Source organism: Cordyceps militaris (assembly GCF_000225605.1).
Source record: "Cordyceps militaris CM01 unplaced genomic scaffold CCM_S00007, whole genome shotgun sequence".
Taxonomy (NCBI): Eukaryota; Fungi; Ascomycota; class Sordariomycetes; order Hypocreales; family Cordycipitaceae; genus Cordyceps; species Cordyceps militaris.
Window position 1 is genome coordinate 2396869 of NW_006271975.1, and position 24229 is coordinate 2421097.

Genomic DNA, 24229 nt, shown 5'->3' on the forward strand with positions numbered 1-24229 from the left:
AGCCTTGCCTACTACCCATGCTAATGGTATATGCAGAGACGGGGCCGGGGAAGCGACAGGTAAACGGCTTGAGGGCCGCCTATGCCAAGTTTTCTTTTGGACGAGGGGGCTGGATTGACTTGTTATAGTGCGGGGTGTGTATGCTTAAAGTCGGTTGCTTCCGCGGCGTTGAATCCAAAAGGCGTTGCGTGGCAGAACCCAACGTTGTTGGTACGAAACATGACCACTTGATTACAGCTCACGTCTTATCATACACCTTCAATTCATTCGCGGTTGCGAGTCATTAGATCATAGCGTCTTCTGAATATCTAGCAACATGTCATCAGAATCTCTGCTTGATCCCTGCACGGTGCAGTCAGATCCTGACCCCGATATCACTGGCTGGGGCGTAAGTTTTTCTCATTCCAGCTTCCCCAATGACTTTTGTGAAGCTTGCTAAGAGAAACCGCTAGGTAGTGGCGTCGTTCGTCGTCTCCGTCTCCGTCACTGTCCTCACCATCATGGTCGGCTATCTGAAGGCAAAGCTTCCCAAGGACCGCTACAACCAGGTGGACTTGGCGTTTCTGTCCAAGATCCCAGGCTGCCGCCGGAGATTCAGGGCTCGTTGTGTGGAGGCGCAGGCTGCGTCTTCCGACTTTTCGGGCCCCCCCTCCCTCAAACGATCGATGACGACGAGGATTCGACAGAGAAAGATCCGAGTATACGAGAGCTTCATCATGGCCGTCAGCGATCAGCAGCTGGTGACGGGACTGGCCCTCGTTATATCGACGGATGTTATTTTTTGCACAAGCAGCCTCCGAGAAAAATGGTCCATCTACTCGTACCAGACTGCCGTGGCGTCCGCCTTCTTCGCCGCGCTGACACACTTGTCGTGCGTCACGGTTCTGCGCGACAATCTAAGTCAGCACACAAAACTGCGTTGGATCCGACTCGGCATAATGACGTTCGTGTTGATCAACTTAGCTTTCCATCTCATCGTCGGACAGGCCGACTCGTTTCAGAGGGACAGTAGCTTCACCCTCGCGTGCGCGTGGCACCAGTTCAGACTCATCCCTGTGCGAAAGTCCGGGCGTGTCATTCTGACTCGCTTCCTAAATCAGGTCATCATGGTGGGCATGCTGGGCTACGGATTCATTCGACGCGCGACTGAACTGCACCTCAGAGCCAGAGCCACAGAACGCGCACGCTTGACGCCCAAAATGTCGGCGACCGAACTGGGGGAGGGCATATCCCGGTATATGGATGCTGTCGATTTGATCACAGACTTTGAGGGGAAGAAACCGAAGCGCATGGCCACTATTTCGCGGCACCTTGTGATCCTGCACATGGAGCTGTGGGATTCTTTCTTGTGGCAGATCATCTGGCTCGCCTTTTATTGGACGTTTGGTTTTGCCCAGGTCCTTTTTTACCTGTTAAAGAATAAGTTCCGAAAGGACGAGGCTAGTTTCGGTCAGTTCATGGCAGTCTTTCTTCTTGCTTTGCCGATTCTAGCTGGCTGTGAGGCGCAAACCGGTAGGAAGACCAGTCAGTACCCACTGCGCCTACCCTCTCTAATCCAACTCATAGATGCGAAACATGATCCTGATTCGAACGATGAAAAGTGGCAAGCTCAAAAGGTGGGTTGTGGACACCAAAGCCCGGTCCATGCAAAGTCAGAGAGCAATGTCCGCGTTCAGCAGGCCCCTCAGAACGATTCACGATGCTCAAGTCCCCTCCTCGCGCAAGATTTGAGTCCCGGAATAGTCTCACAACCAGTAAACTCGGGAGTCAGAGCGCAAATCCTCAACCACAGGTGCCTTGTACGTGTCAGAACTGTTGTGTGTCTGGAAAGGCTGACGATACTGACCTCGATGAATAGGTTTACACTGAGGATCACATGGCAGAGATCGGTTTACAGCTAGACTTGTACCTCCAACTGAAGGAGACATCCAAGACTCGCGTTAGTACGGCACTTTTGGTGCTCGGCCTACTCTACTTTGTCGTCCTTGAAATCTGGGCCATTGTCATCTCCCGGGTCTATGACCTGATTCCAGATACTATACCCTTGACTGGGTGGTTCTCTTGCCTCATCTCAATATCTGTGGTTCTTATCATGTTTATAATATGGATTTGGATAACTGTTGCAACCTGGCGCCTGTCTCATAAGAGAGCACTACATGAGAACCTTGGGTCTATCATGTTTCAGTTGAAGCAAGCATCTTTTAAAAGAGGAAGCGGGGTGGCGTGATTAGTATTGAATACACTCCTCAGATGTATGCTGACGCCCTGGCGGATATGATTCGAGGTGGGCAATCATTAACATAAAGTCGAAGAAAAAAACCGAATATATTGAGCGCCATCACGATTCCACCAAGACCGGGACAGGCAGAAGGGTGGGTTGGTGCCGCTCCGCAGTGTGATTTCGCTCCAAGTTGATGTGGAGGGCCAATTTAGTGGCAAAATTGTGTTGGCTCGTGAAAAGCTAGACTTGAGTCAAGAGTTGGTCCCTTTTAGGCCAGGATGCGTGATCGAGGGACGTCGCCAGGCAGCGAGTCTCGACGAATACAAGGTTGGCTGGCTGCCGTTGTCATTCTACCCCAATGGTAGTGTGTAGCTTGGAGTATTGAATACAGCTTACTATATATGTGGATGAGCATAAAATGCTAAGATATGATTATTATTATTCCCTCGCAATTGGTTTTGCTTTTAATGGTTTTGAGGTTCTGTTTCGATGTAGTGCGCTCAGTTACATAATGAATGCAGCAGGAGGAGAGAGGGCCTTTTACTTGGCCGAGTTATTTATTTATTTTTTGGAGAAAAAAGAAGGGGAAAGAAATAAAAGGGACATGGAATAAAATATGCTATAAGTGCCAATACTAATTACGCCATCTATTAGGGGTGACGAGCCCTATTTGTCGTGGGGTAGAAAGGCCGACAGCGGCGTACTCGGCTTTATAGTGGCCATCAAGCGTCGGCTGAAGCGTCTAGCAAGCCTGGGCACCTGACAAGCCACTACCTAGTGTCATCGCGACATTCCTCTCCTTGCATCTGTTATTACCCTACGACCAGTCTTTTCCATCCGCGCCATCACCACACGGCTCCGATTGATTCTCCGCTTTCTCTCATTAAGACGACTGAATTGATCTTCGTTCGCACATGAATAGGCTCGTCGCCGCGACGCTGCTGCCCTCTCACCGCCCGCGTTGTGTCCCATCAGCGACACCATCCTAAGCCATGGCCAGCACCACACCGCCGCCAACCCGGCGCGAGAGCAACGCCACAGCCCCCGACGTGCCCCTCTCGCGCCCATCCCTCGGCGTCTCCCTCTCGCCCAACTACGGCTCCGACTCGAGCGACGACGGTCTGCGCATGACGCCCGCCGAAGCCCGCCGCTTCGCCCGCCGCAACCTGCGCCGCGCATCGGCCACGCCGGACCTCGTCACCAGCCTCGTGCGCCCGCCGTCGCCCGAGGCCTTTTACATCACGCCCGAGCTGCACGGCCGCATGCGGCAGGGGGGCACGCTGCGGGGCCTGCGCCGCCGCACGTCGGGTGGTGCCGGCGGTGGTGCCAGCGGGAGTGGGAGTGCCTCGACGATGAATGCGGATCGCCGCTCCGGACCGCTGCTGCCGCCGCACAAGTCGTCGCTCGATATCCCGAAACGATACGGTGGGCAGTGCATCTTCGACGTGTACTCGCTGGCCTATGTCGCGGAGCCGGATGCCAACCTGCTGTGTCCGATTTGCCACGACCCGCTTGTTGACCCCGTCACGACACCATGCGACCATACATTTTGCTACAGATGTATTCGACGAAGCATAGCCTCCAGTCCGTCTGGTACGGCCTGCCCCATTGACAGAGAGCCGCTCTTCTGGGCAGACTGCTTCAGCGCCGCCCGCCTCATTCGCACACAGCTTAACGCGCTGGTCGTCAAGTGCCCGTACACCAACAGAGGATGCACAAAAGAGCTACGCAGAGAAATGATTGAGAAGCATGCTTCCAGTGAATGTCGATACCGGGATTACTACTGTCCGGACAAGGACTGCACCAAGAAGCTGGCCTCGAAACCGACCGACGATGTGTGCCACCACAAAGAGACGTCGTGCGCGGCGTGTTTGGAAAGGATCGAAGAGGTGGACTCCGAAGTACACCTGTTATCCTGCCCCAAGAGCAAAACGAGATGCGAAGCGTGCTGGGATATGGTGGTGCGGTCACAGATGGATGCCCACCGGGACCTCGAATGCGACGGGGTCGAAGTCGGTTGCCCCTACCAAAATCTCGGCTGTCCTGCCCGCCTCATGCGCGGGCAGATCAGCACGCACACGATATGCTGCGCGTTCCACCCCGAAACACCGTCGGGCATCATCATCCGCTCGCAGCGCGACGTGATCCAGTCGTACGGCGACCTCAGCAGCCAGCTCCGCGACCTGCAGACCCGACAGGCGGAGACGACGCGCCAGCTGGACGACATGTCCGTCAGCCGTCGTTTCGTCAGCGGCAGCTCGGCTGGTGCAAGTGCGGCCGGCGGCATCGGCGAGGCTTCCATGAGCGACAGCTGCCGGACGATGCAGGACCTGGATGCGGGCTTTGAAGAGGTCCATCAGAACCTGACGCACCTCGAGGCGCGGCAGAGCATGTGGACCCTCAACCAGGTGATGCCGATCCGCGAGGAGGTGACGGAACTCCGCAACAACATTAATATGATTCGCATGCACGTCAACTGGCTGCTGAACCGCAGTCGCGAGGAGGGTCGCATCCGTGCGGCCAACAATACGGGGGCGGCCGCGGCGGCAGCAGCGGCCGCGGTCGCAACGGCGGCGGGCATACGGAGGAACAGCGCGGGGGAGGGCATCCCAATGCTGCAGGAGAGAAGGCGGTCATCGGGCATGGATGCAGATGTGCCGCGATTATAATATTGTCTGATATCATGACTATGAGGGAGAATGAACACGTGTAGTTTTGAACGGGTTGCGTTTATGTATCTCACAGTCAGAGAGTCAGTTGACAGGGCTCACCATGGATGGTGGAACTCTACGATTATACCCATCTCTCAACTTCATAGAAATTACCAATATCGTTTTAAGGTATTCAAAGATGCAACTACATAATCAGATACATGCACCGTCACTGATATCGTCCATGTTGGTGCTCCAAGGCCCAATTACTAAGAGGTACCTAGTAAAGTCCGCTCCAAACAGGTCCGCAGCGGAGAAGGCGTCAGCCGGGGCGAAAACAGGCACAGCGTAATAATTAGATGCAAGTTTTTTAAACGAGATGCCCCACGATGTCTTATTATAAGCGGAATAATCCCGTGTAGAGTAACTTTTGGCACTCGGCGTTTGGTATTTTGGGTTGTTCACTACTTCTCTGTGCTTCCACCTTGACTCGTCCCGCGTGCCGCGCTGTCAGCTCCCATACAATCACACAGAGGACCAATGATGAGCAGAAAATAGAGACTGCTTGGCTCCAGATTATTCTCATCGGGACTCGCATCACAAAATACACTCGCTGCTATAACCGCAAGTCATAGCCACCAGTCGAAGGTGCAACGCAACCACCAAACACCCCAAGCCCCACTATCCCACCTTCAGCACGTCACAGTCGGCTTCTGGACCAGTGAAGCAAACCAAGCCTCACTTTCTTCTCTCGACATCATCCAGCCGGCCTAGCAGTCTGCCATTCTGTCCTTATCCCCCCGGGCATTCGTTGTATCTTTTCCATCGTCATTTAGCGTCGCTGTTGTCTTTTCCTGCCTTCTCCGTCCCGCCTTCTCCGTCCCGCCTTCTCCGCCTGTGCTCTTTCGTTTCCCACTCACGTCACCATGGATCCCAATGACCAACCTTATGGCGGCAACGAAGCGCCGGACAAGGAGAAGATGGATCAGGTATGCGAGCCCGCGGCACTCTTTGCGAAAAGTTGCCAAATACTGACGAGTGGGTTCCACCAATCTGACAGATTCGAGCCCGTCGACTAGCCAAGCTCGGGGCGCCGAAACCGCAGCCAGATAATGGTGGCAGCAACAGTACCGCCGGTGGCGAGGCCTCGCCCAAGTCAGCGGCTGCAGACACCGCCTCCTCGTCCAGCGCGGCAGCCGCATCCAAGACGAAAATCAATATCACACCGGCCGCCCCCACCGCGCGCTCTGGATCGAACCCATTCACGCAGATGGGTCTCGACAACAAGCCGAGCGACAGCAAGGGCCCGGCCGGCTCAGGTAGAACCACCTCACCGCGCAAAAGAAGTTTACAAGAGATTGACGACGGCTCCACAGCCGCGACCGTCGCGCCGCCTCCCCCGCGCAAGCAGCCTGCGCCTCAGACAGCCGAGTCGGACGAACTGTATACGCACCGCGTCCTGACCAACGTCTTTCGCGTCTCTGTCGACCCCCACCACATGAGCAGCCCGCACGCCGCCGGCGTCCGCCTCACCTTTCTACCCGGCCTCAACGAGGAACTCAACGCCGCGGGCGAGTCCCTGCGCCTGTCGACGGCCACTCTCGACCAGGCCATCATCGAAGCCTGCAGCAGCTGGCCCGAGGACAAGCCGCTCCTCAACTACCTCTTACCGTGCTGGAAGCGTGCTGTCAAGCAGGCGGCGCAGAAGACGAGCTCCGTGACGAGGCATCGGGTACACGAGGAGGCAAAGAGACTGTGCATGAGCAACTGCCTCTTCGCCATTACCATGCCGGATCTCTACGGGTACGTTTTCCGGTGATACTTGGGCCAACCCGGCGTTGACTAGTTTTACAGACGCTCTGCGAATCCCGAACACGATACAATTGCGCCGCAGCTACTCCGCGGCCCCAACGACGAAAATGGACTTTGCTTTGATTTCATACAGGAGGCTATCAAGCGATTTGACGAAGACGAAGAGTTTCCAGCCATCTTCGACAACGCTATGGTTCGCATAAGCAGGCAACTTGCACGCATGTCCATGGGCGACAACTATAAGCCGCACGTTCAAGTATTTGCCCATTGTTTCTCCGCTCCAGGTCTCTGCTAACAAACAAGGCCCTACTCGCATATACACGATTTCCCACTCTCGTCGGCAACTTATCCAAGACGGCCGCGTTCAATGTGGCATCGCCCGCCCACGACATCGAAAAAGAGACCCTGCTCGGCCCCTTCTTCCGCCTCTCCCCCCTCCAGCCCGAAGTCATTAAGAGCTACTTCCCCGGTGCCCGAACACTCGACAAGGGCCGCATCGCGAACGCCCAGGATGCTCTCCGCATGGTTCTGCGCACACACCAAGACGACCTCTTTACGATTGCCAACGCCTTCATAAGAGCAGGTCCAATCACGAGAGGCTGCACGCTGAATTGGTTCGCGCACATTATGAACACAAATCACAAGCGAAGGGCCATCCAGGTCGACCCCCGTGTTGTTGCTTCGGACGGCTTCATGGTCAACATTAGCACAATCATGGATCGATTCTGCGAACCGTTTATGGACAACGACTTTAGTAAGATGGACAAGATCGACATCCGGTACCTACGGCGTAGCCCACGTGTGGATATCAACGACGAGACCAAAATCAACGCCGACCAGGCCACGGCCGACAAATACTACGAGACCAAGGTGGACGAAGAGGGATCCAACTTTATTTCAGAGGCATTCTTCCTTACCCTGGCAGCGCATCACTACGGTAGCGAGGCTCTCAACTCTCAGCTTAAAAACCTGGGCAGAGATATAAAGTATCTCGCGTCTCGCATTCAGGCCATGGAAGCAGAGCGCGAAAAGGCGACCAGGACCCCACAGCAACAGGCCGTGTTCGAAGAGACTATGTCGCGTCACGTGAATGTTTTGGAGAAGACGATGGCGTTGCGTCACGCCATAGAAGGTGTACTACTGGACGACCGCATGCAGAGCACATCCCTCCGGTTCATGCGCTACGTGGCCGTCTGGCTGATGCGCCTGGCCACTGGCCAAGACTACAAACCAGGCCGCGAGAGCCAGATGGTTAAGCTCCCTCTGCCAGAGGAGAACCAAGAAGCGTTTGCGTGCCTTCCCGAGTACACGCTGCAGAACATTGTCGACAACTTCAAGTTTGTCTTCAAGTGGCTGCCCAATATTCTCCCCAGCGCCGTCGGCGAGGAAATGATTGCCCTGTGCATTACGTTTCTGCGCTCGTCGGATTGGATCAAGAACCCGTATCTTAAGTCCTCGCTGGTGTCGCTGTTGTTTTACGGCACGTGGAACTTTTTGCACCTGAAAAAGGGCGTGCTCGGCGATCAGCTCATGTCGCTGCCGTTTGCCAATGAGTACCTCTTGCACGCGCTCATGAAGTTTTACATTGAGTGCGAGTCGACGGGCAACAATGCGTTCTACGACAAGTTCAATATCCGCTACGAAATTTTTCAGGTCATCAAATGTGTGTGGTCCAATGACGTGTACAAGCAGCAGCTTACACGCGAAAGCAAGTACGTAGCACCCAAACATGCCTAGGTACCTACCTACTGGCTGTACCCGACTAACAAGATGTGTGTGTGCAGGATCAACCGCGGCTTCTTTGTGCAGTTTGTTAACATGCTGCTCAACGACGCCACGTACGTGCTTGACGAGGCTTTATCCAAGTTTCCCAAGATGCGCGCGCTCGAGATTGAGCTCAAGGACCAGCACCTGACGGCCGAGGACCGGCAGGCCAAGCAGGAGGAGCTCTCGACGCTCGGCAACCAGGCCACATCATACATGCAGCTCGCCAATGAGACGCTGGAGATGATGAAGCTCTTTACCAGTGCGCTCAGCGACGCCTTTACCATGCCGGAGATCGTGTCGCGGCTCGCCAGCATGCTCAACTACAACCTCGAGACGCTCGCCGGCAAGCGCGCCGCTGCCGAGCTCAATGTGGACAACCGCGAGCAGTACCACTTTCGCCCGATCCAGCTGCTGTCGGACCTCGTTGAGATTTACCTGCACCTAGGCAGCTCGCCCGTCTTTGTCGACGCGGTCGCGGCCGACGGCCGCTCCTACAAGCCCGAGGTGCTCGACCGCGTGACGACGATTCTCGCCTCGCGGCACACCAAGGACCCGGCCGACATGGCGCGCTGGGAGCGCCTCAAGGCGCGTTTCCGCTCAGCCAAGGCGCAGCTCGACCAGGCCGAGCTTGACCTCGGCGACGTGCCCCCGGAGTTTGAGGACCCCATCATGGGCGACCTCATGCGCGACCCGGTCCTGCTCCCGTCCAGGCACGTCGTCGACCGCTCCACCATTGTCCAGCACCTCCTTAGCGACCCCAAAGATCCCTTTACCCGCCAGCCCATGACGGTCGACGACGTCGTGCCCCAGACGGAGCTCAAGGCCAAAATCGAGGCCTGGCGCGACGACAAAATGGCCGAGGCGAGGAGTAAGTTGGCTGCAAACCGCGCGGCAGGCCAAGAGCCGATGGATACAACAGAGGGGTGATGGAAGATTAGACTGTATGTTTTTCTTGCCTTTTTTTTTTGTTAATGTAGAGATGCTGGGGCTTTTTCCTTTTTTGCGTTGTAGATTTTGCTCGGTTGGTGTTGGGTGCATCTACGTGCTGCAACGCGGGGTTTTTTCTTGAAATAAATGGAATAGGTGTAGCCATTACCAAGATTATGATGAGTCAGGAATAATTGTATTCGCAGTGTATACACCGTGAGCTTTATCTACTCGTAGGCATGCGTGGCGTGGTGGACATCAACAACGTCTACTGGTGGTGGTGCTTCAGTGGTGCTACAGTGGTGCTGCGGTGGTGCTTCCACACAGCTTGCGCCAACCATCAGACTACGAAGCACAGTATAAAAAAAGCAGAATCCAGTTGTCGACTACTACAATAATCTTCTCCCTCGGCCGCGCACAGTATAAGAATTGACTGTTTACACGGTTATAAATGCCCCCTTCACACCCTCTTCACCTTCTTGTACCCTGCAGCAACTGGGGAGGCGGCGCACGCGACAGACACCAACCACCCGCCCGGCTATCAGCCCGAGAAATAGAAGCAAACAACGCTCTTCCAACGTGGGGTGGGAAAAAGGAACAAACCCCAAGGAAGATCTCGGGCGCTGCCGGGCGTGTGTGGTGGTGCCCCAACGAAATGCAATTTAAACTTTCTCCTGGTGCACCCGCTCCGAGTTCCAAACAGCGCCCTCTGCTCTGCAAGCTCTGGGAGGGGGGGGGAGGGAGGGACGAAGGCTTTCCGTGTTCCGTGGCACACATGGGCGAGCAGAGTCGCCGCCGCCGCCGCCGTTGCCTGGCGCGCGTCCTCCCTATCCGGCTGGGAAAGACAGCGCGCGCCGCCCGAGACCCATGTTGTGCGTTGGCGGCAACACAGGCACGCACACAGCTGGTGACACGCCGCTGCACACCCAACAACTTCCGGTAGGTGAATGGCAAGACACGGCAAGCACCCGAAACCCCTCCTCGGAGCGGGCCAGGACAGTGTTCCGGGTGTAATTGGGAAACGAGGAGCACGAGAGAAAAACGCCTTGGGCCTTGGCGGGAGGGGGGGAGGGGGGCTAGAATAGTTAGAATTCAGGTCCCCGTTGAGCTTAAAACAGGCCAGCTTGTCCTGCCTTTTTCCCGCAGCGTTGCATCCCTAGCTAGGCAACTGCCTATAGTCGGAACCGAGGAGGCATGCTTGGTTGTCGTGCGAGTCGCAGCCTTGTCGCCGGGTCTCCGGTTTCGTGGTCTTTGACCTGTGGCAGATTTATGCGCCAAGAGGGGGGTCGAGGGAAGCTAAACATGTCGTTTTTTCTCCCGTCCAAAAGTTGATGAAATATGACATATAACTCGGTCCTTACTCGTTCAATTCTTCCTAGTGCGGTTCGCGCACCCCCATCCCAGGTTGAGAAGCTGCTTTCTTGGTCGTGAGTCGTGGCTAGGCCAAGCCAAGTCAGGCTGCCCGAAGTCTTGCACTCGCATGGGTGTCATGGAAAGTACCCGACAAGCATGGCCGTCACCTTCTTGATTCTTCCGTGGCGTCGTGGGTTAGATTTGGTGCTGGTCCTATGATACGTAATAGTATCTCATTGCGTATAGCTTTGCTGGTACCAGTGAGTATGCACCCTCGTTTCTCACCGGTCTCACTTCGACGAACATAATAAACCCGAAGACTCAAGACTGAATGCTGAGGAAGCTACACCAACTGCCTGCCGCAACGGACTCAATGCCGTAAAGGGAATGCGACGTAGCCCCTCCCCTCCTCTACTCTTGCAACCAGTCGCGGGTCCACTGGCAACTGGCAAGTGGTGTCTCCCGTTTCCGACCCGGCTTGCTGCCGAGACTCCCTGGCACCCAGATTGCCAGGATGGTGAATCCGTCTAGTCGGAAGCTCGGCCGAAACGGCAAATCCAGCCAGTGGTTGGCAGAGCTTATCCCTCCACACAACATTTCAACCCTGCCCGTTCGCTGGGTGGATACGAGGCAAAATTAGAAATCTGGCCTACCTTTTGAAACAGGCCATGCTGCCGTTGCCGTTGACGCCCTGGGGCTTTACTTGGACAGCATGGCGCCGGGCCCAAGTCGCCGTAGTATTGAGTCTGCCATGAGCCAAATCACCACACCACACACCACAGTTTCTGCAGATGGCCTGTCCCAGCTGTGTGCGAGAGTCATTAGCTCCTCAGCGCCAACGCACAGGGTCGCCGCCAAGACCAGGGAGCCGGCACTGGCACCACCATTTGCAGCCACCAACCCCAGAATGCGCACAACACTCGGCTCCGTTTGTGGCAGACCCTTGCTGTGGCGGGGATTAAGCTCCAACACGCCAGCAAACGCAATCTGACCCCGGGGAGCAACCAAGTGCAGTCGGCGGGGGGGCTGGGGGGCTGGCGGGATAGCCGTGCAGCCTGCTTGCCGAGCCGGCGCCGCAGCTTATTTTCTTGACTGGCTTCCATCTTGATAGGTGGGTCTTTCTTGGCTCGTGCAAGCCATCGTCTCAGACCCTTCCTTGTTCTGAATAAGCGTCCACAAGTGGTCGATGTTGTTGCACGTTACGCATGTTACGAGTAGATATCTCAATCATCCCTTGGCGGCCGCCATTGTCTAAAAGGATATATGTAGCGAGCGGAAGTAGATCGGGCAGACCGTATCGAAACCCTCTGTAGCTCTACCGGGTGTCTCGCCCCGTGCCGTTAGGGAGATATCTTTCTTCGAGGGTGTTGCGAGATGTTCTCTGAATCTGACGCGAGAGAATCACGATAGTTAGTAATTTGTACTCTAGGTTGCTGGAGTATTTGGAAACTTGGCTTGCCATTGTGGCTTGCGTGAGCGTCTTGATGAATTGATATGCGACACACTAGTCCCCACGACTAGCATCAGCCAAATTGCTCAATGACAGCTTTATAAAGTGTCCCCGTACCTAGCCATCTAGCGTAGTTGAGTAATGACAAGTTCTGTCATTGCTCCGAGGGATCAGCGCGGGGCTGAAGCCACTGACAGGGTAGTTATGTGAACCGAGTGCCCGACACACTGCAGATGTTGGCATACCGAGCTGAACTGGCTCGAAGTCATTCGATCTTGTCAGAGAATTTGAAAAAGGTGGACTTTTCAATATTACGTCTTGATGATGGCTCCAGTTTCGCAGTCACCAACCTCCGCCGCCAATCGGACAGCCAACTAGCCCGTAAAGAACAAGGGAAGACCGCGATGCGCCTGTTGACCACAGGTACGGATACAAGCTGTCAATTTTGAGCATCTGCTCCCAGTCCGATCTGCACTACGATGTCTATAACCGAGAAACATTTTGGTGCCAAGATGCTAGTCGGGGTCGTGCGAGGCTGTAACATTGGCGGGCAGGAGTGCAGCCTATCATATCAGTTTCTCGATCTTGAGGGTATCTCGTGTCATAAAGTTCCGCGGATTCGTGATAGACGGCTGAAAAACCTGTACCAGTCAATCTTTCTTGACAAGGAAATCGGCACTTGTCGTTTCTTCGGTGTTGCATCGTGCTGTAAAGTTTGATGATGCTTGGGTCGACACGCGCGATTGCCGGTTTGCAAGCATGTGCATGCGATCCACTCGGCAACGAGGCCGAAAAAACGTCCATAGCCCGCAACGGCTCCGTTAGGGCCTGCTGTACGCAGGTTCGGGAACCCAGCAGGATGAAGCAACGCTGCGGCGGACACAGAACGAGCTGGGATAGGTTTCTAGGCGAAGTCATGGCGCTGAAGCCCAGTAGTCGAGCAAAATCATGGCCAGGTACTTCCTGTGTAGGACAGGCGTGTCGCATCAAACGCCAGCCATCAGAATGAGCCAGAAAAGGGCCGCAGCGGCCAGAAGACGCTGAGCTAGCCGCGCGGCCGGTTGGCGAGTCCTGTTTGGTGAGAATAAACTTGCAATTCGCAGTGTTAATAATAATTCATTAGTGCGACGCTGCTCAAAACGCAGTGTCTGTGAGATTGCGTCGAAGGCGAGCTAGCCTGGGAGGGAACCACGTCTCTCCGTCGCATCGCCCGATCCTCTAGACCAGGACCTCGGGAGTCACGTAATTAACCCATGGTTTGCCATGGATATGGCGATGGTTTATCTCAGCACAGGAGCGAGACCGACATGAGTACCGAGTCGGAATAGCAATTCGGCACTGATAACTACGGAGTAGTCTGTAGCTCCTCATGCTTTCGTGCTGGATCCGCGAGAGCACGACAGTGTCAGCTGGCGACTGAATAGCCGGCTCATCGGTGTTGGACTCCACTAGTTAGTACAAGGGTGGGCTCATAATGTAGTTGTTTTCAGGGGGTCTTGTATTCGTACAAAGCTCTCAAGCCCTCTCACGGTGCGCCAGAGAGTGCGGATCGGCAGGTGGACACCACCATTCGTAGGCTTGTAGCCGACAGGCTTGCGCGGGCACCTAGTTAGGTACTTAGGATTCCCGCACTCCGTATGGCGCCGTGGAAGGTTGGACAAGTGTTTCTGGAAGTAGTCGGCGCAGGGGGGCCTGCGACTGGAAGCTTGGGCCAGATGACGGACAGGATCTGGTGCCGTCCGCCCGAGCCAGCCGCAGAGAAGGCTGGCGATGGCAGTGTCCTGTGCTTCGTGCTCAGGTACTGGACCGAGCAGACGAAACAAGTAATAGATGCAAAAGAATGACCGAAGACTCGAATCGGTGCTGGACAAGCGGTGAGTATGTGGACGGGTGGATGTAGTTTCGACTAGGACAAGGGCTCGAGACTTGTTGGCAGAACGTGTGACGGACGAATGACTTTCTAATCAACATGCTAGTTATCAAGTGAGCAAGTCGGCTCGTTACCGAAAGGCGTCGTCTGATAAAGAGAGATGCCTTAGGGCATCACTTGGAGCCGGCGACCCCTGCGTTGAGTGGGCGCATTGGTCTACCTCGCTCGCGGGCCTAATAAATATCAAATTGCGTGGGCTCTTTGGCAAACGGCGTATGAGTCTTGATGCTAAATAGTGGTGGAGATGGGCGGCGCCGGCTAGTTAGCGTTGGCGAGATGGCATCATGTATTGGAGGGGACGAGCGGTGTTCTGCGTATCAAGGGATGTGGGAGGAAGAATTTGCCATGGGTGGGTGAGACTTCTGGTGGTGCGTAGCAGGTTCAGCAATGCCGAAGGTACCACCAATTAGGTGCCTACCCGATCGGAGGATGCCTGCGCAAACGCGCTGAAAAGCTCGGCTACCTTAAATTTAGTACTGTACCAATAGTAACTACGAATGATCCGGAGGTAATTACGAATTAGATGGTTCATCTCGATTGTTGATTATTCCGTACATAGGTACCTACCTAGATCCTTGGCCTTGCGCTGTTTTTCCGCGGTACAAACATGAAGGACTGTACAGATTAGGTCATCCGCAAGGGCCAGCGCCAAAGGACTCATCAGTCATCTCTGACAAACAGATAGTAGAAACGTCTCAATACTTTGCACACTTCCCAGGACTTGTTGCTATTCCCAGCTCCTTACAGGGGACGGCGCGTTAAGCCTAGCGCTCCAGGCCCAACGGGGAAGGTGATTTCAGGGGGCTTCCGGAAGTCACAGGGGGGGATCTGGTGGGAATCTGCAGGCCTGACAGCGCTTTCAGCTACCTAGTTACGAAGAACTACAGGGAAATGACCGAGCTCCAGCGAACCACGTCTCCAGCGAACCACGTCTCCAGCGCATCAGCAGGTACATACCCCGCCCCGTTGTGGACAACATTGTGGTGAAAGGCCCTGTGATAAAGCCTGGTCAAGGGCCGCAGAAGGTGACCCTGTGCCTGGCCGCCTCCTGGCTTTTTTAGGTGCCTCACTCGCTCATGCGCTGCGCTGGCGTCAAACCCCCAGTCATTCGGGAGGCCGCCGGCCAGCTTCAACCAATCAGCCAGGCAAGAACCACCAGCTCCGGCCCCTCCCCTACCCCCGTCGCCAGGCCGCATCCCCCTCCTCACCCATTCAACCCCTTCAATCCACATCCCCATCATTGTCCTCGACGACTCCAACTTCTGGTCCATCGGGAAAGGCTCCGATTTCGACAAAGTCAACATTCCTGAGTTCTTGGTCGCTATTGCTATCAGTTGTCACTTCTGCCTGCCCCAGCCTTGCCTCACTGTTTGTATCCGTACTTCGTACTCCATACTGATATGCCTTTTTCCCTAGTTAGACTCTATACATTCTTCATGCTCGGCCTCCACCCCTATCATCACCGAAGCTAAAATCATGCCTGATCTCGGTTCCGCCTGGCGTCAGCTCGCCGGCCGGGTTGCCTATCCGTCCTAGTTGAATCAAGGACCCATCCGTTTAGGCCAGCTACTCCAGCCACCGTCGCGACAAACTCTCCGGCCCGCCTTCGTCTTCCAATCCCGCGTGCCAAGTTGTTTTGGGGGACCGTTTTGGTGGAACCTTCTGCCTCGCACGCGCCCAATCTTCCGCCTGTCTTGAATTCCTCATCAAACGGAGCCTACCGAGCGCTGCCTGCCGGCAGACAGTGCATTGCCTCGTCTCGGTAGATGGATCAACGCCGATATACATATATGTATGTACCAACACTTTTGATTCTGGGTTTAGCATTCAGCCGAAGAAGTCCGGGCATAGACTACCAGTGTGCCTTATGGGGCGTGATGAACTATCAAGCAGAGCGGCCTACTACCCACGACCAGCAGCCAGCCAAGCAGCGTTGGGCTGCCTTTCATATTGACCGTGGCCCAAGGCTTGATGACCCCTCCATTTCTGAACTGGTCCGTCAAGGGCCCAACCCGTAGTATCCTCATCCTTGACAACGATTCAGTAAATCGCGCAAAGCAAGTGTTCTATCTTGAAGCATCTCCCACCAAGCCTACATATGGCCTTGTTCATTACCTCGATTCGCATGAAGTCACCACAAGCCTAAGAGTTAGTCGTTGATAAGTCAGGCTCTAGGAAGCGAGCGGCTCACTCGGTTCACGGCAACAAAAAATCTTGGGGCAACTGAGAAGATGGCAGTCCTTCCGGATGCTGCCGACTCTTTACCGCCCATGCGGAGTCGTACAAGCCAACGTTGACGCCTGCTCAACTGGTAGACAACGCTGTGCAAGCCACAAACAGCCACCGCATCCGCTATCGCCTAGAGCAACTCGCGGGATTACTGAGATCAGGTCACTTCGGAAGCATTGACTGGCCAAAGTTGAATGCCGAATGACATCCAGACGCCGGAGACCAAGACGCCAAGACCCAGACGGCTAGAGAAGCCCGATTGTTCAAAGAGAGACATGGCCGTAAAATGGACGGACTACGCAACTCACTTTCAAGCTAGACATCAAGCCACCATGCGGTATTCATTTAGAAACCCAATGACGCATATTCGCCACAAATGTACATGTCATTTTCGCGGGGCAGATCTTGGCGGAAAACCTATATTTGCATCAATGCGCGGCTCCTGTCCGACTCATTACGATGTGTATCATTTTAGGAGAACTATACGTCGCACTGGTGCGTACATACTGAGGGTCGACGCACGCCTAGCCACAAGTCGCGGGCCATGTGTAGTTAGTTCGACAGCCTCGACACAATCGTGGACACGGCTATGTAGGTGGCTAGCCAAAGTCTGTGAATTAAAAGGGCCATCGGTTCTGCGCCACCAACCATGAACAAGCCAGGTTGCTGTCTCGCGCATATCTTTTCTGGAGCGGTCGAGCGAAAGAACCACATGCCGATGCCGAATCTTGGCCCGACGGCCATTAAGCAGGGGCTAGTTTTGCTGCAGCATTGTGCAGCACATAGCGCCTTGGGTGCAAAAGAATCGTGCCTTGGAGTTGTGGGCTGAAGGCTTGTTGTAGTTACGGCTCTCACCAAGTCTCGCAAACTCTTGGGATGGAAGCACAGGCACCGAGTCTGTCATGACTGACTGGCGCTACTATGTATGTACCAGTAGAGAAGAGAGTTCAGCAAGATGCTCGGCAGAGTTCCGCTTCGTCAACGGTCCACTGGTATATTAGCAAGAGGGGCGGGACGGCCGGCCCAGACATGGACCGGCAGCTGTCTTGTGGCACGGGATCAGGTACATGCTGCCCTGGTTGGCGGAGCTGACTGTCAAATGGGTAACAGTGAATCGGAATCAAAGGCCGAAAGGGGCTCCAGTCTCGGCGTCGACCCCATATCTTCAGTCAGTTGAAGTCATTACTGGTATGCAGTCCAGTCAGTCGAGCATTGAAGGCTGGGATAAGGCAGGACCAGGTTGCGAGTCAATACGCCTGGCATGATAGCGTATCCAGTGGTTCCGGCGGGCGGTAGGGTGAGAGAGATGCCGGCCGTGGCGGCGAAAGCTGACATGGTAACTACTGGGGCTGTCGGAGCAACTTGTGTTTAGCTCGTGGGTTTGTGCTGCCGCCGACGACCCAGCCCAAGGCACACACCCCGTTCCGCCATGAAGCGATACAAGGTATCCGTAGGTGCCGGCCACAAGCAGATACCCTAAATGAAGAGGGCCAGTGAGCCGAGAACAGGGGTGCTTGTCTCTCCGGGAAGGAGCAGGCTACTGGTAGCCACCGCCTCAAACTCGAAACATGTTAGCGGCGTTGAGCTGATCTCAACTCTGCCCGCCTCACACGCAGTCGGGGTTTCCAACTAGGCTGCCTGACATGGCACCTCGCCACGCGCACACATGGATGCAGTTGGAGCAAACTTACAACAAGTGCTCTATCATTTTGATACCTTGACTGACTTTTCGGCAGCTTTTTCCCTCTGCTACAAACGCCTGCTCACGCTACTGATTAGTGGCCGCGACTTTTGTTCGACGCCGCACACCACACACACACACACACACACACACACACCCCCTCCCGTCCCCTCCCATGCGGACCACTGAATAGTTAATATTTCCGATTGTAACTAGACGAGCCAAAGAAGGGCCCCCAGCCGATCACCCCGAAACCTTCCACGGAGCTCCCGCATTCCGTGAGTGAGCCAAACGGGCCACGGTACCGAGTCTGTGTTCTGCCATGTACGTACATACGTGGAGGGGCCGATGTCGACGCTTGCCTTTGCATCATCCGTCACACCATTTCTCTTTGTCCCTTTGTCCCTTTCTCATCTCGCCGCGCAAGATTTTGACCTCGATTCCCAGTAACTGCTCGCCTCGATCGATCCGAAACTTGTCGCCCGCATTCACCTCCCTCTGCAACACCAACCTGGCAGCCTGCTGGAGCGTATCAACGTGGCCCAGCCCCCAGCGTCACTTTGAATCGCGTCTCCCCTGGCACAACACTGAACACTGCCGGACCTTGGAATCTGGCAACGGGCTACCTGACCTGTGCATCGCAAGACCGACCGCTGTATCTCGCGGTTCTTTTGCGCTGTGCCTCCGTAGTGCGACTTGCCGCCCTTTTGGCGCAAGACAAGCACACACAACTTGTCTTTGCTTCATATCTCTTTGTGCTCGCTCTGCGACAGCCAGTCCCGTCCTAGCCGTACCTCGTCCTCGTCCTCGACCTTTTTTTTTTTTTTTTTTTTCTCGGCTGGCAGCACGACTCCCGTCGCCGCCGACTCGGCCGCTTGAACGGCAACAGCCACAGCGATCGCATTACGCTTTTGGCTTCCCCGCGCAGTCGGCCTCCCAATCGACACTTGTCTTTGACATCCTTCTCACATCGCGCTTCAGTTGAAGCTGACTTTCTTTTCGCCTTCCCCCAACGTCCACCCCGTCCACCCCGTCAGCCACCATGGCTGAGACGGCTCACAGCTCATACCCGCGCTCCCCGAATCTCTCGACACGATCGTATGATTCCTCGTCTGTCTCGTCGGCCACGTCTCCGCGACCGCATTCCCAGTATACTGGCGTGCTAAGTCATAGCCGCCAGCCTCAGCTGACTGCGCACTCTCCGCACCTCGGCGGCATGCCGTCGCTGCCCTCGGTCAATCATGGGTTTCCGCCGTACTCGCCCGTGCCGTCGGGCATGATGGGCCGCGAATCAATTGGTTCCAGTGACTCCATGGGGCACCACAACAGCATGTCTCTCTCCGGCAGCCTTGGCCCCCAGGCCCAGAAGCGAGCATATCGCCAGCGAAGAAAAGACCCCAGTTGCGATGCTTGCCGGGAGCGCAAGGTCAAATGCGATGCTACCGAAACTGCCAGCTGCTCCGAGTGTTCAAGTCGCAACGTCAAATGCCAGTTCACCAAGGAAACGAATCGTCGAATGTCGTCTATTAAGCAAGTTCAAGATCTCGAGAAACAAATTGAACGGGTCAAACGCGACAACACACAGCTGCGGCGCATGCTCCAGGATCGAGATGTCTCCATGGACATGGAAGGTGAGAATGGCGACCAGTCGCTCTACCAGATGCCCGTCATCGACCCCGAACCGCGACCCAAGCGACGTGGACCGATAATGCCTGAACTTGGCCGAGCTAGGTCCAACCTTCGCAGTGCGGCAAAGGGCGTGTGGAAGCCTCCTCAGATGCATCGCTACTTGTCGAACCCGCCTAGAGATTGCGCCATCCCGGAACTTCCTCCAAGAGCCCTGGCAGATCAGCTCCTGCACACTTATTACAACTCGCTGCACACCATGTTCCCAATCGTTCATCTGCCAACCTTTCGTGCCACGGTGGATGACCTGTACAGGAATCCCCGCGGACCGGCGCCTTCTGGCTGGCTTTCCATGTTTTTCGCCGTCCTGGCTGCTGGCGCTCTCTTCAGTCTCGACCCTCCCGCAACAACCCACCGCGTGGCTGAGCTGCTAGACACAGCACGCGGTCTGATTGATCCGTGGAATAATGCATTTACGCTTGACGACGCCCGCACTTACATCATCATTGCAGTTTGCTTGGACGAGATGAACTTGAAGTCGGCAGCCTGGAACTGGCTCGGGAATGCTATCCGCGCCGGCCAGGATCTTTGCCTTTACACGGACACGGAAAACTTTCCCATCATCGAGGGAGAAATGCGCTGTCGAACCTGGTGGGCCATGTATGTGCTGGACAGAACGCTTGCCACCGAGCTTGGTCACCCGTGCTTAATCAACGATGCCGACTGCGACGCGCGTTTGCCGGCTGCTGTTGATGATCACTACGTGCGCGACAACGGAATGCATGTGCCAAACGGGGCCGAGCCATTGACGCACTCGCTCTTGGCAATCATCCATGTTGTGCGCTCCTACACGTCTGTTCTCAAAGCCATTGACAGCCCGAAAGTCCCGTCCGCGCATCTTGCAGCATTCGACAGCCACTTTCGCAAGTGTCTAAACACTTTCCCGCCAGCTTGCGACCCGTCTAGTACTGTCGCTTTAGCTGCGCACTTTCTCCCACCCCTGGCTTATCTACTCCACGTTCGACTTTTGTTGCACAGGCACAACCTCGCTCCTAGCTGCAGTCCGGAAGCGCGATTTGCGGCTGTTGAGAACTGTACGCATATTGCTATGGAGACTGCTTCCCTCATTGCCCGAACTACCGCTCCTGCCGAGGGGGCAACGGCGCTTCTCGCAACGCATCTGTTTCGTTGTTCCTTGTTTCTGCTGATGGCTGGGCAATTTGATCAAGCTATTACTTGTACGCGAGCACTGGCTTCTGTTGAAGGGCTTCGTGATGTGGTGATGCCCTGCGGCCGATACATTGCCTTCTTTTCCAATCTTCTTGCCTCCAAACGCGCAGAGCACGCCAGCCACATTGCCCGCACTACGGGATCTACTTCGATACCACAGTCTCGAATCCAGGCCGACAACTCGGCCCTCTTGCTATCGCTCACCAGAGACGAAGAGCTCCTGGTATACGTGTCTGCTGATACCCAAGCTGCCCCTTCAAGAACCTGGGTTTGGACCATGGTTGAGCGATCTGAGCCGACTGCGACAAACTCACCCAAGCCCCCAGGCGTTTCGACATCCTCCATCTTTCAGTCAGAACAGCGCACTGGGCTGACAAATTCTGAACAGCGAGAATGGGGAGGATGGGCGCATCTCGAATCCACTATTCGTTCACTCACTTCACACAATGCAGGATGGACACCGCTACCGCCACAGAAGATCAAGACCGAGTCGCCTGCCTCGGCCGGACTAGACGCTCCCAAGCACGCAGAGCCGCCCCGATTTACGTCTGAACCCAATTATGGCCGCGGTGCCAACACAAGCCCGCCTCCAAATACTCAAAAAAGGGGCAATGACCGCTTGAGCATTGCCAACATAATCTAGTGCGCCACATGTATCTGACATGTCTGACTCACTGTTGGATTTGGTTGAGAAGCACCCCGTTTTTTTTGCTTGCCTTCACTGTATACTTTTCAGAGCTTCGCAAACTGGTACATTTGCCAAGCCGAACATGTTTCTGCTCTTGTTGATACGAGCGTGCTGAGCTGCGTGGTTTGGTTACTTGACGGACAAGACCAACAGTATGGATATACCCTATCGCATTTCAATCCCGAGAGGATCATGATGGCATTATGTGTGCTCGGTACGACGATGATCTTTTTGCCTTGAGTGCTTTGCTTTTGCTTGGATTTTCTTCTTCTCTCGTCACTTTTTTTTTTTGGTTGGACTTGACCTGGTCAATAGACATCCCGACGTCCGCGTATGGTTTATAGATGGGGGCATTGGACCCTGCCCTAATTTTTTTTGGGGGGTTCCTTTTTCATGGCTTTGCAGAAACGAAGTTTAACGACCGCATGTATTGATGACTATTCCCTTTTTACTCTGAGAAGACAAAACATGTTCATTTTGCGTCCTTGTTTGGAGACTGCATATACATGATTGGGGACTGAGAAGAATCGTTTCGTGAACAGCAGTATACATGTCCTCCAGTAGGTGCTTTTGCGCCATAAGAGTGCGACTACAACGTGCCTGCGCGTGAAGAGTCCATGAGCGTCTGCCGCCGTAGCTGCAGAGACGCGGCGAATTGGCCATCATCACCGACATGCTGCGCCAAAGCAAACGCCGTATTTAGCCAGCCATCGCACGCAACCATGTCCTGCCGGACTGCGTACCTGGTGAGTCCGTGGTTGAAGGCAGCGGCGGCCAGCCACTGGGCTTCGTCGGCGGGGAACGCCACTCCAACCTGTTTTTTTGAAACGGCTTGGTTTTAGAATTCTTTTCGTTTCCCGTCACACGTACCCCCCCACATGAAGGACAAAGAAACAAATGCGAAGGTAATAAGCGAAATGAAGCAGGAGAGAGAGGAGGGGGGAGGGGAGAGGATATACCTGCTTGGACTCTTGGGCGACTTGCACGGCTTGCTCGAGGAGCGCCCGCGCGGGGCCGTCGTCGGCCATGGGCAGGAGGACTTGCACCATGCAGCGGAGGTACTGCGCGAGCCGGGCGCTCTTGAAGTTGTCCATGGTGAAGATTTCATTGACAATGCGTTTGAGAATGCTGCTCTTGACTGGGAAACCCCGCGAATTCCCTGTTCAGTCCCGTTCAAGGATAGGGCGCAGGAAGCGAGATGGACATACCGCTTGCTGGCGCCTCGCTCTGCAGGACGCAGCCACCGAGCGCCTTGAGGACGTCGACGTCGCTGCACAGACGCGCATGCTGGATGATGCACGGCAGATGCTCGTGGGACTGCCGGGCCAGGAGGGCTTCCCAGTGCAAGACGCAGAGCACGCCTAGCTTTTGCAGCAAGTCGGGACATCTTGCCGCCGCCGCCGCGGAGCCAGTTAAGAGCTTGGTGTACGCCGCCGCGTGCTTTTCCACGTCGGCATACAGGCTCCGCGTGTGCTCGCTTTGCACGAGCCGTGCTTCGGCAACGTACAGCGACGCCAGCACAAAGTGGCAGCGAAGAGTCGTGAGAGTGGCGGCCTCGGCATCGGTCGCCTTTACGTCTTCCTCGCTGATAGGTGTTGCGAGTAGCGCCGCCGCCTGCGAGAAGACGAGGCAGCTCTCCCACAGCGAGGCGAGACGGCCGGGCGCCCACACCGTGCACCGGGCGACGCCGAGATTGTACGCGTTGGCGCTGAACCAGCGCAACTCGGCGGGCGAGAAGACGGCGTTCCCGTGGGTGTCGCGCGCATGGTCGGCGACAAAGCTGGCCGCTAGAACACCCGGTTTCTCGTGTAAGTCGGGGGGCGGGGCCGTCTCATGTCAACAGACAAAAAGGGGGGGGGGCAAAAAACGTCACCTGTGCTGAATAGATTCACCGTCTCGCTGGATACAAAGGATTCCGCGTCGAGCGGCTCTGCCGCTTCCTCGGCTTGCAGGAGGCGGATCGCGCAGCGCAGCAGCGCCGGGACGTTGGCCGCCACGACGACCTCGCCCCTCCACGTCGCGGCCGTCGCGCGGAGCGCCTCGACCGTGCGCACCCGGTCGCCCGCGCCCTGCGCCTCCCGCACGCAGGCGTACAGCGCGTCGCGCGCCTCGTCCTTGTCCGCGCGCGTGGCCATGCACTGCAGACACTCTTGCGCGAGCGCGGCGTCCCCTGCGCGGACAGCCAGGCGAAAGGCGAGGAAGCGGGTGGTGAGCTCGTCGGAGGGCAGGGAGTCGAGCACGGTGAGCGCGTCGGCGTACTGGCCGAGCTCGATGAGGGCGGCGAGGAGCCGTCGCAGAAAGGTGGGTGGGTTGGTGGGAGCGCACTGGTGCAGGGAGGAGTGCAGGGCGAGGCGACACCAGGATGCCACCAGAGTGTAGCGTTTCTGCTCGTAGAGGGACTGGATGTAGGTCCAGAGCGTCTGGGGTTGTTGGCCCTGGGTTTAGTGAGGGATGGGAAGGGAGGGGTTACGGACCATGTGGATGGCTTGGACGGCGTCGGGGTCCAAGGCCTGGACGTGGAACTGGACGCAGTCGAGTAGGTGAAAGGCATCCCAGATGGCTTCGTTGTCGGGACGTTGTGTAAGCGTTTGCAGCTGCAGGAGCACGGCGTTGTTGAGGGCCGCGCGGTGACTGGGCTGGAGCAGGTGAGCATCCATGTTGTTC

The 24229-nt window shown here is 55.8% G+C and overlaps 6 protein-coding genes across 6 annotated transcripts; 4 read left to right on the top strand and 2 right to left on the bottom strand.

The window, feature by feature from the left end:
* Nucleotides 1-316: 316 nt before the first annotated feature.
* On the top strand, nt 317-2593 carry CCM_08968 (uncharacterized protein; the record flags this gene model as incomplete). Its single annotated transcript, XM_006674103.1, has 6 exons — nt 317-388; nt 453-1524; nt 1567-1799; nt 1859-2169; nt 2232-2284; nt 2355-2593. The coding sequence occupies 6 exons, from the start codon at nt 317-319 to the stop codon at nt 2591-2593; spliced, it is 1980 nt and encodes a 659-aa protein (XP_006674166.1).
* A 620-nt stretch (nt 2594-3213) lies between these two features.
* On the top strand, nt 3214-4890 carry CCM_08969 (TRAF-like signal transducer, putative; the record flags this gene model as incomplete). Its single annotated transcript, XM_006674104.1, has 1 exon — nt 3214-4890. One exon carries the CDS (start codon nt 3214-3216, stop codon nt 4888-4890), a length of 1677 nt encoding a protein of 558 aa, XP_006674167.1.
* A 908-nt stretch (nt 4891-5798) lies between these two features.
* On the top strand, nt 5799-9378 carry CCM_08970 (ubiquitin conjugation factor E4; the record flags this gene model as incomplete). The annotated part of the gene is made up of 5 exons (XM_006674105.1): nt 5799-5861; nt 5933-6675; nt 6727-6940; nt 6988-8396; nt 8469-9378. The coding sequence occupies 5 exons, from the start codon at nt 5799-5801 to the stop codon at nt 9376-9378; spliced, it is 3339 nt and encodes a 1112-aa protein (XP_006674168.1).
* Nucleotides 9379-11142: 1764 nt separating this feature from the next.
* Nucleotides 11143-11834, bottom strand: CCM_08971 (uncharacterized protein; the record flags this gene model as incomplete). Its single annotated transcript, XM_006674106.1, has 4 exons — nt 11143-11335; nt 11385-11428; nt 11509-11718; nt 11784-11834. 4 exons carry the CDS (start codon nt 11832-11834, stop codon nt 11143-11145), a joined length of 498 nt encoding a protein of 165 aa, XP_006674169.1.
* A 7229-nt stretch (nt 11835-19063) lies between these two features.
* CCM_08972 (fungal specific transcription factor, putative) lies at nt 19064-21520 on the top strand (the record flags this gene model as incomplete). Its single annotated transcript, XM_006674107.1, has 1 exon — nt 19064-21520. The coding sequence occupies one exon, from the start codon at nt 19064-19066 to the stop codon at nt 21518-21520; it is 2457 nt and encodes an 818-aa protein (XP_006674170.1).
* A 634-nt stretch (nt 21521-22154) lies between these two features.
* CCM_08973 (Meiosis specific protein SPO22) lies at nt 22155-24222 on the bottom strand (the record flags this gene model as incomplete). The annotated part of the gene is made up of 5 exons (XM_006674108.1): nt 22155-22379; nt 22525-22724; nt 22774-23395; nt 23458-24000; nt 24040-24222. The coding sequence occupies 5 exons, from the start codon at nt 24220-24222 to the stop codon at nt 22155-22157; spliced, it is 1773 nt and encodes a 590-aa protein (XP_006674171.1).
* Nucleotides 24223-24229: the final 7 nt, after the last annotated feature.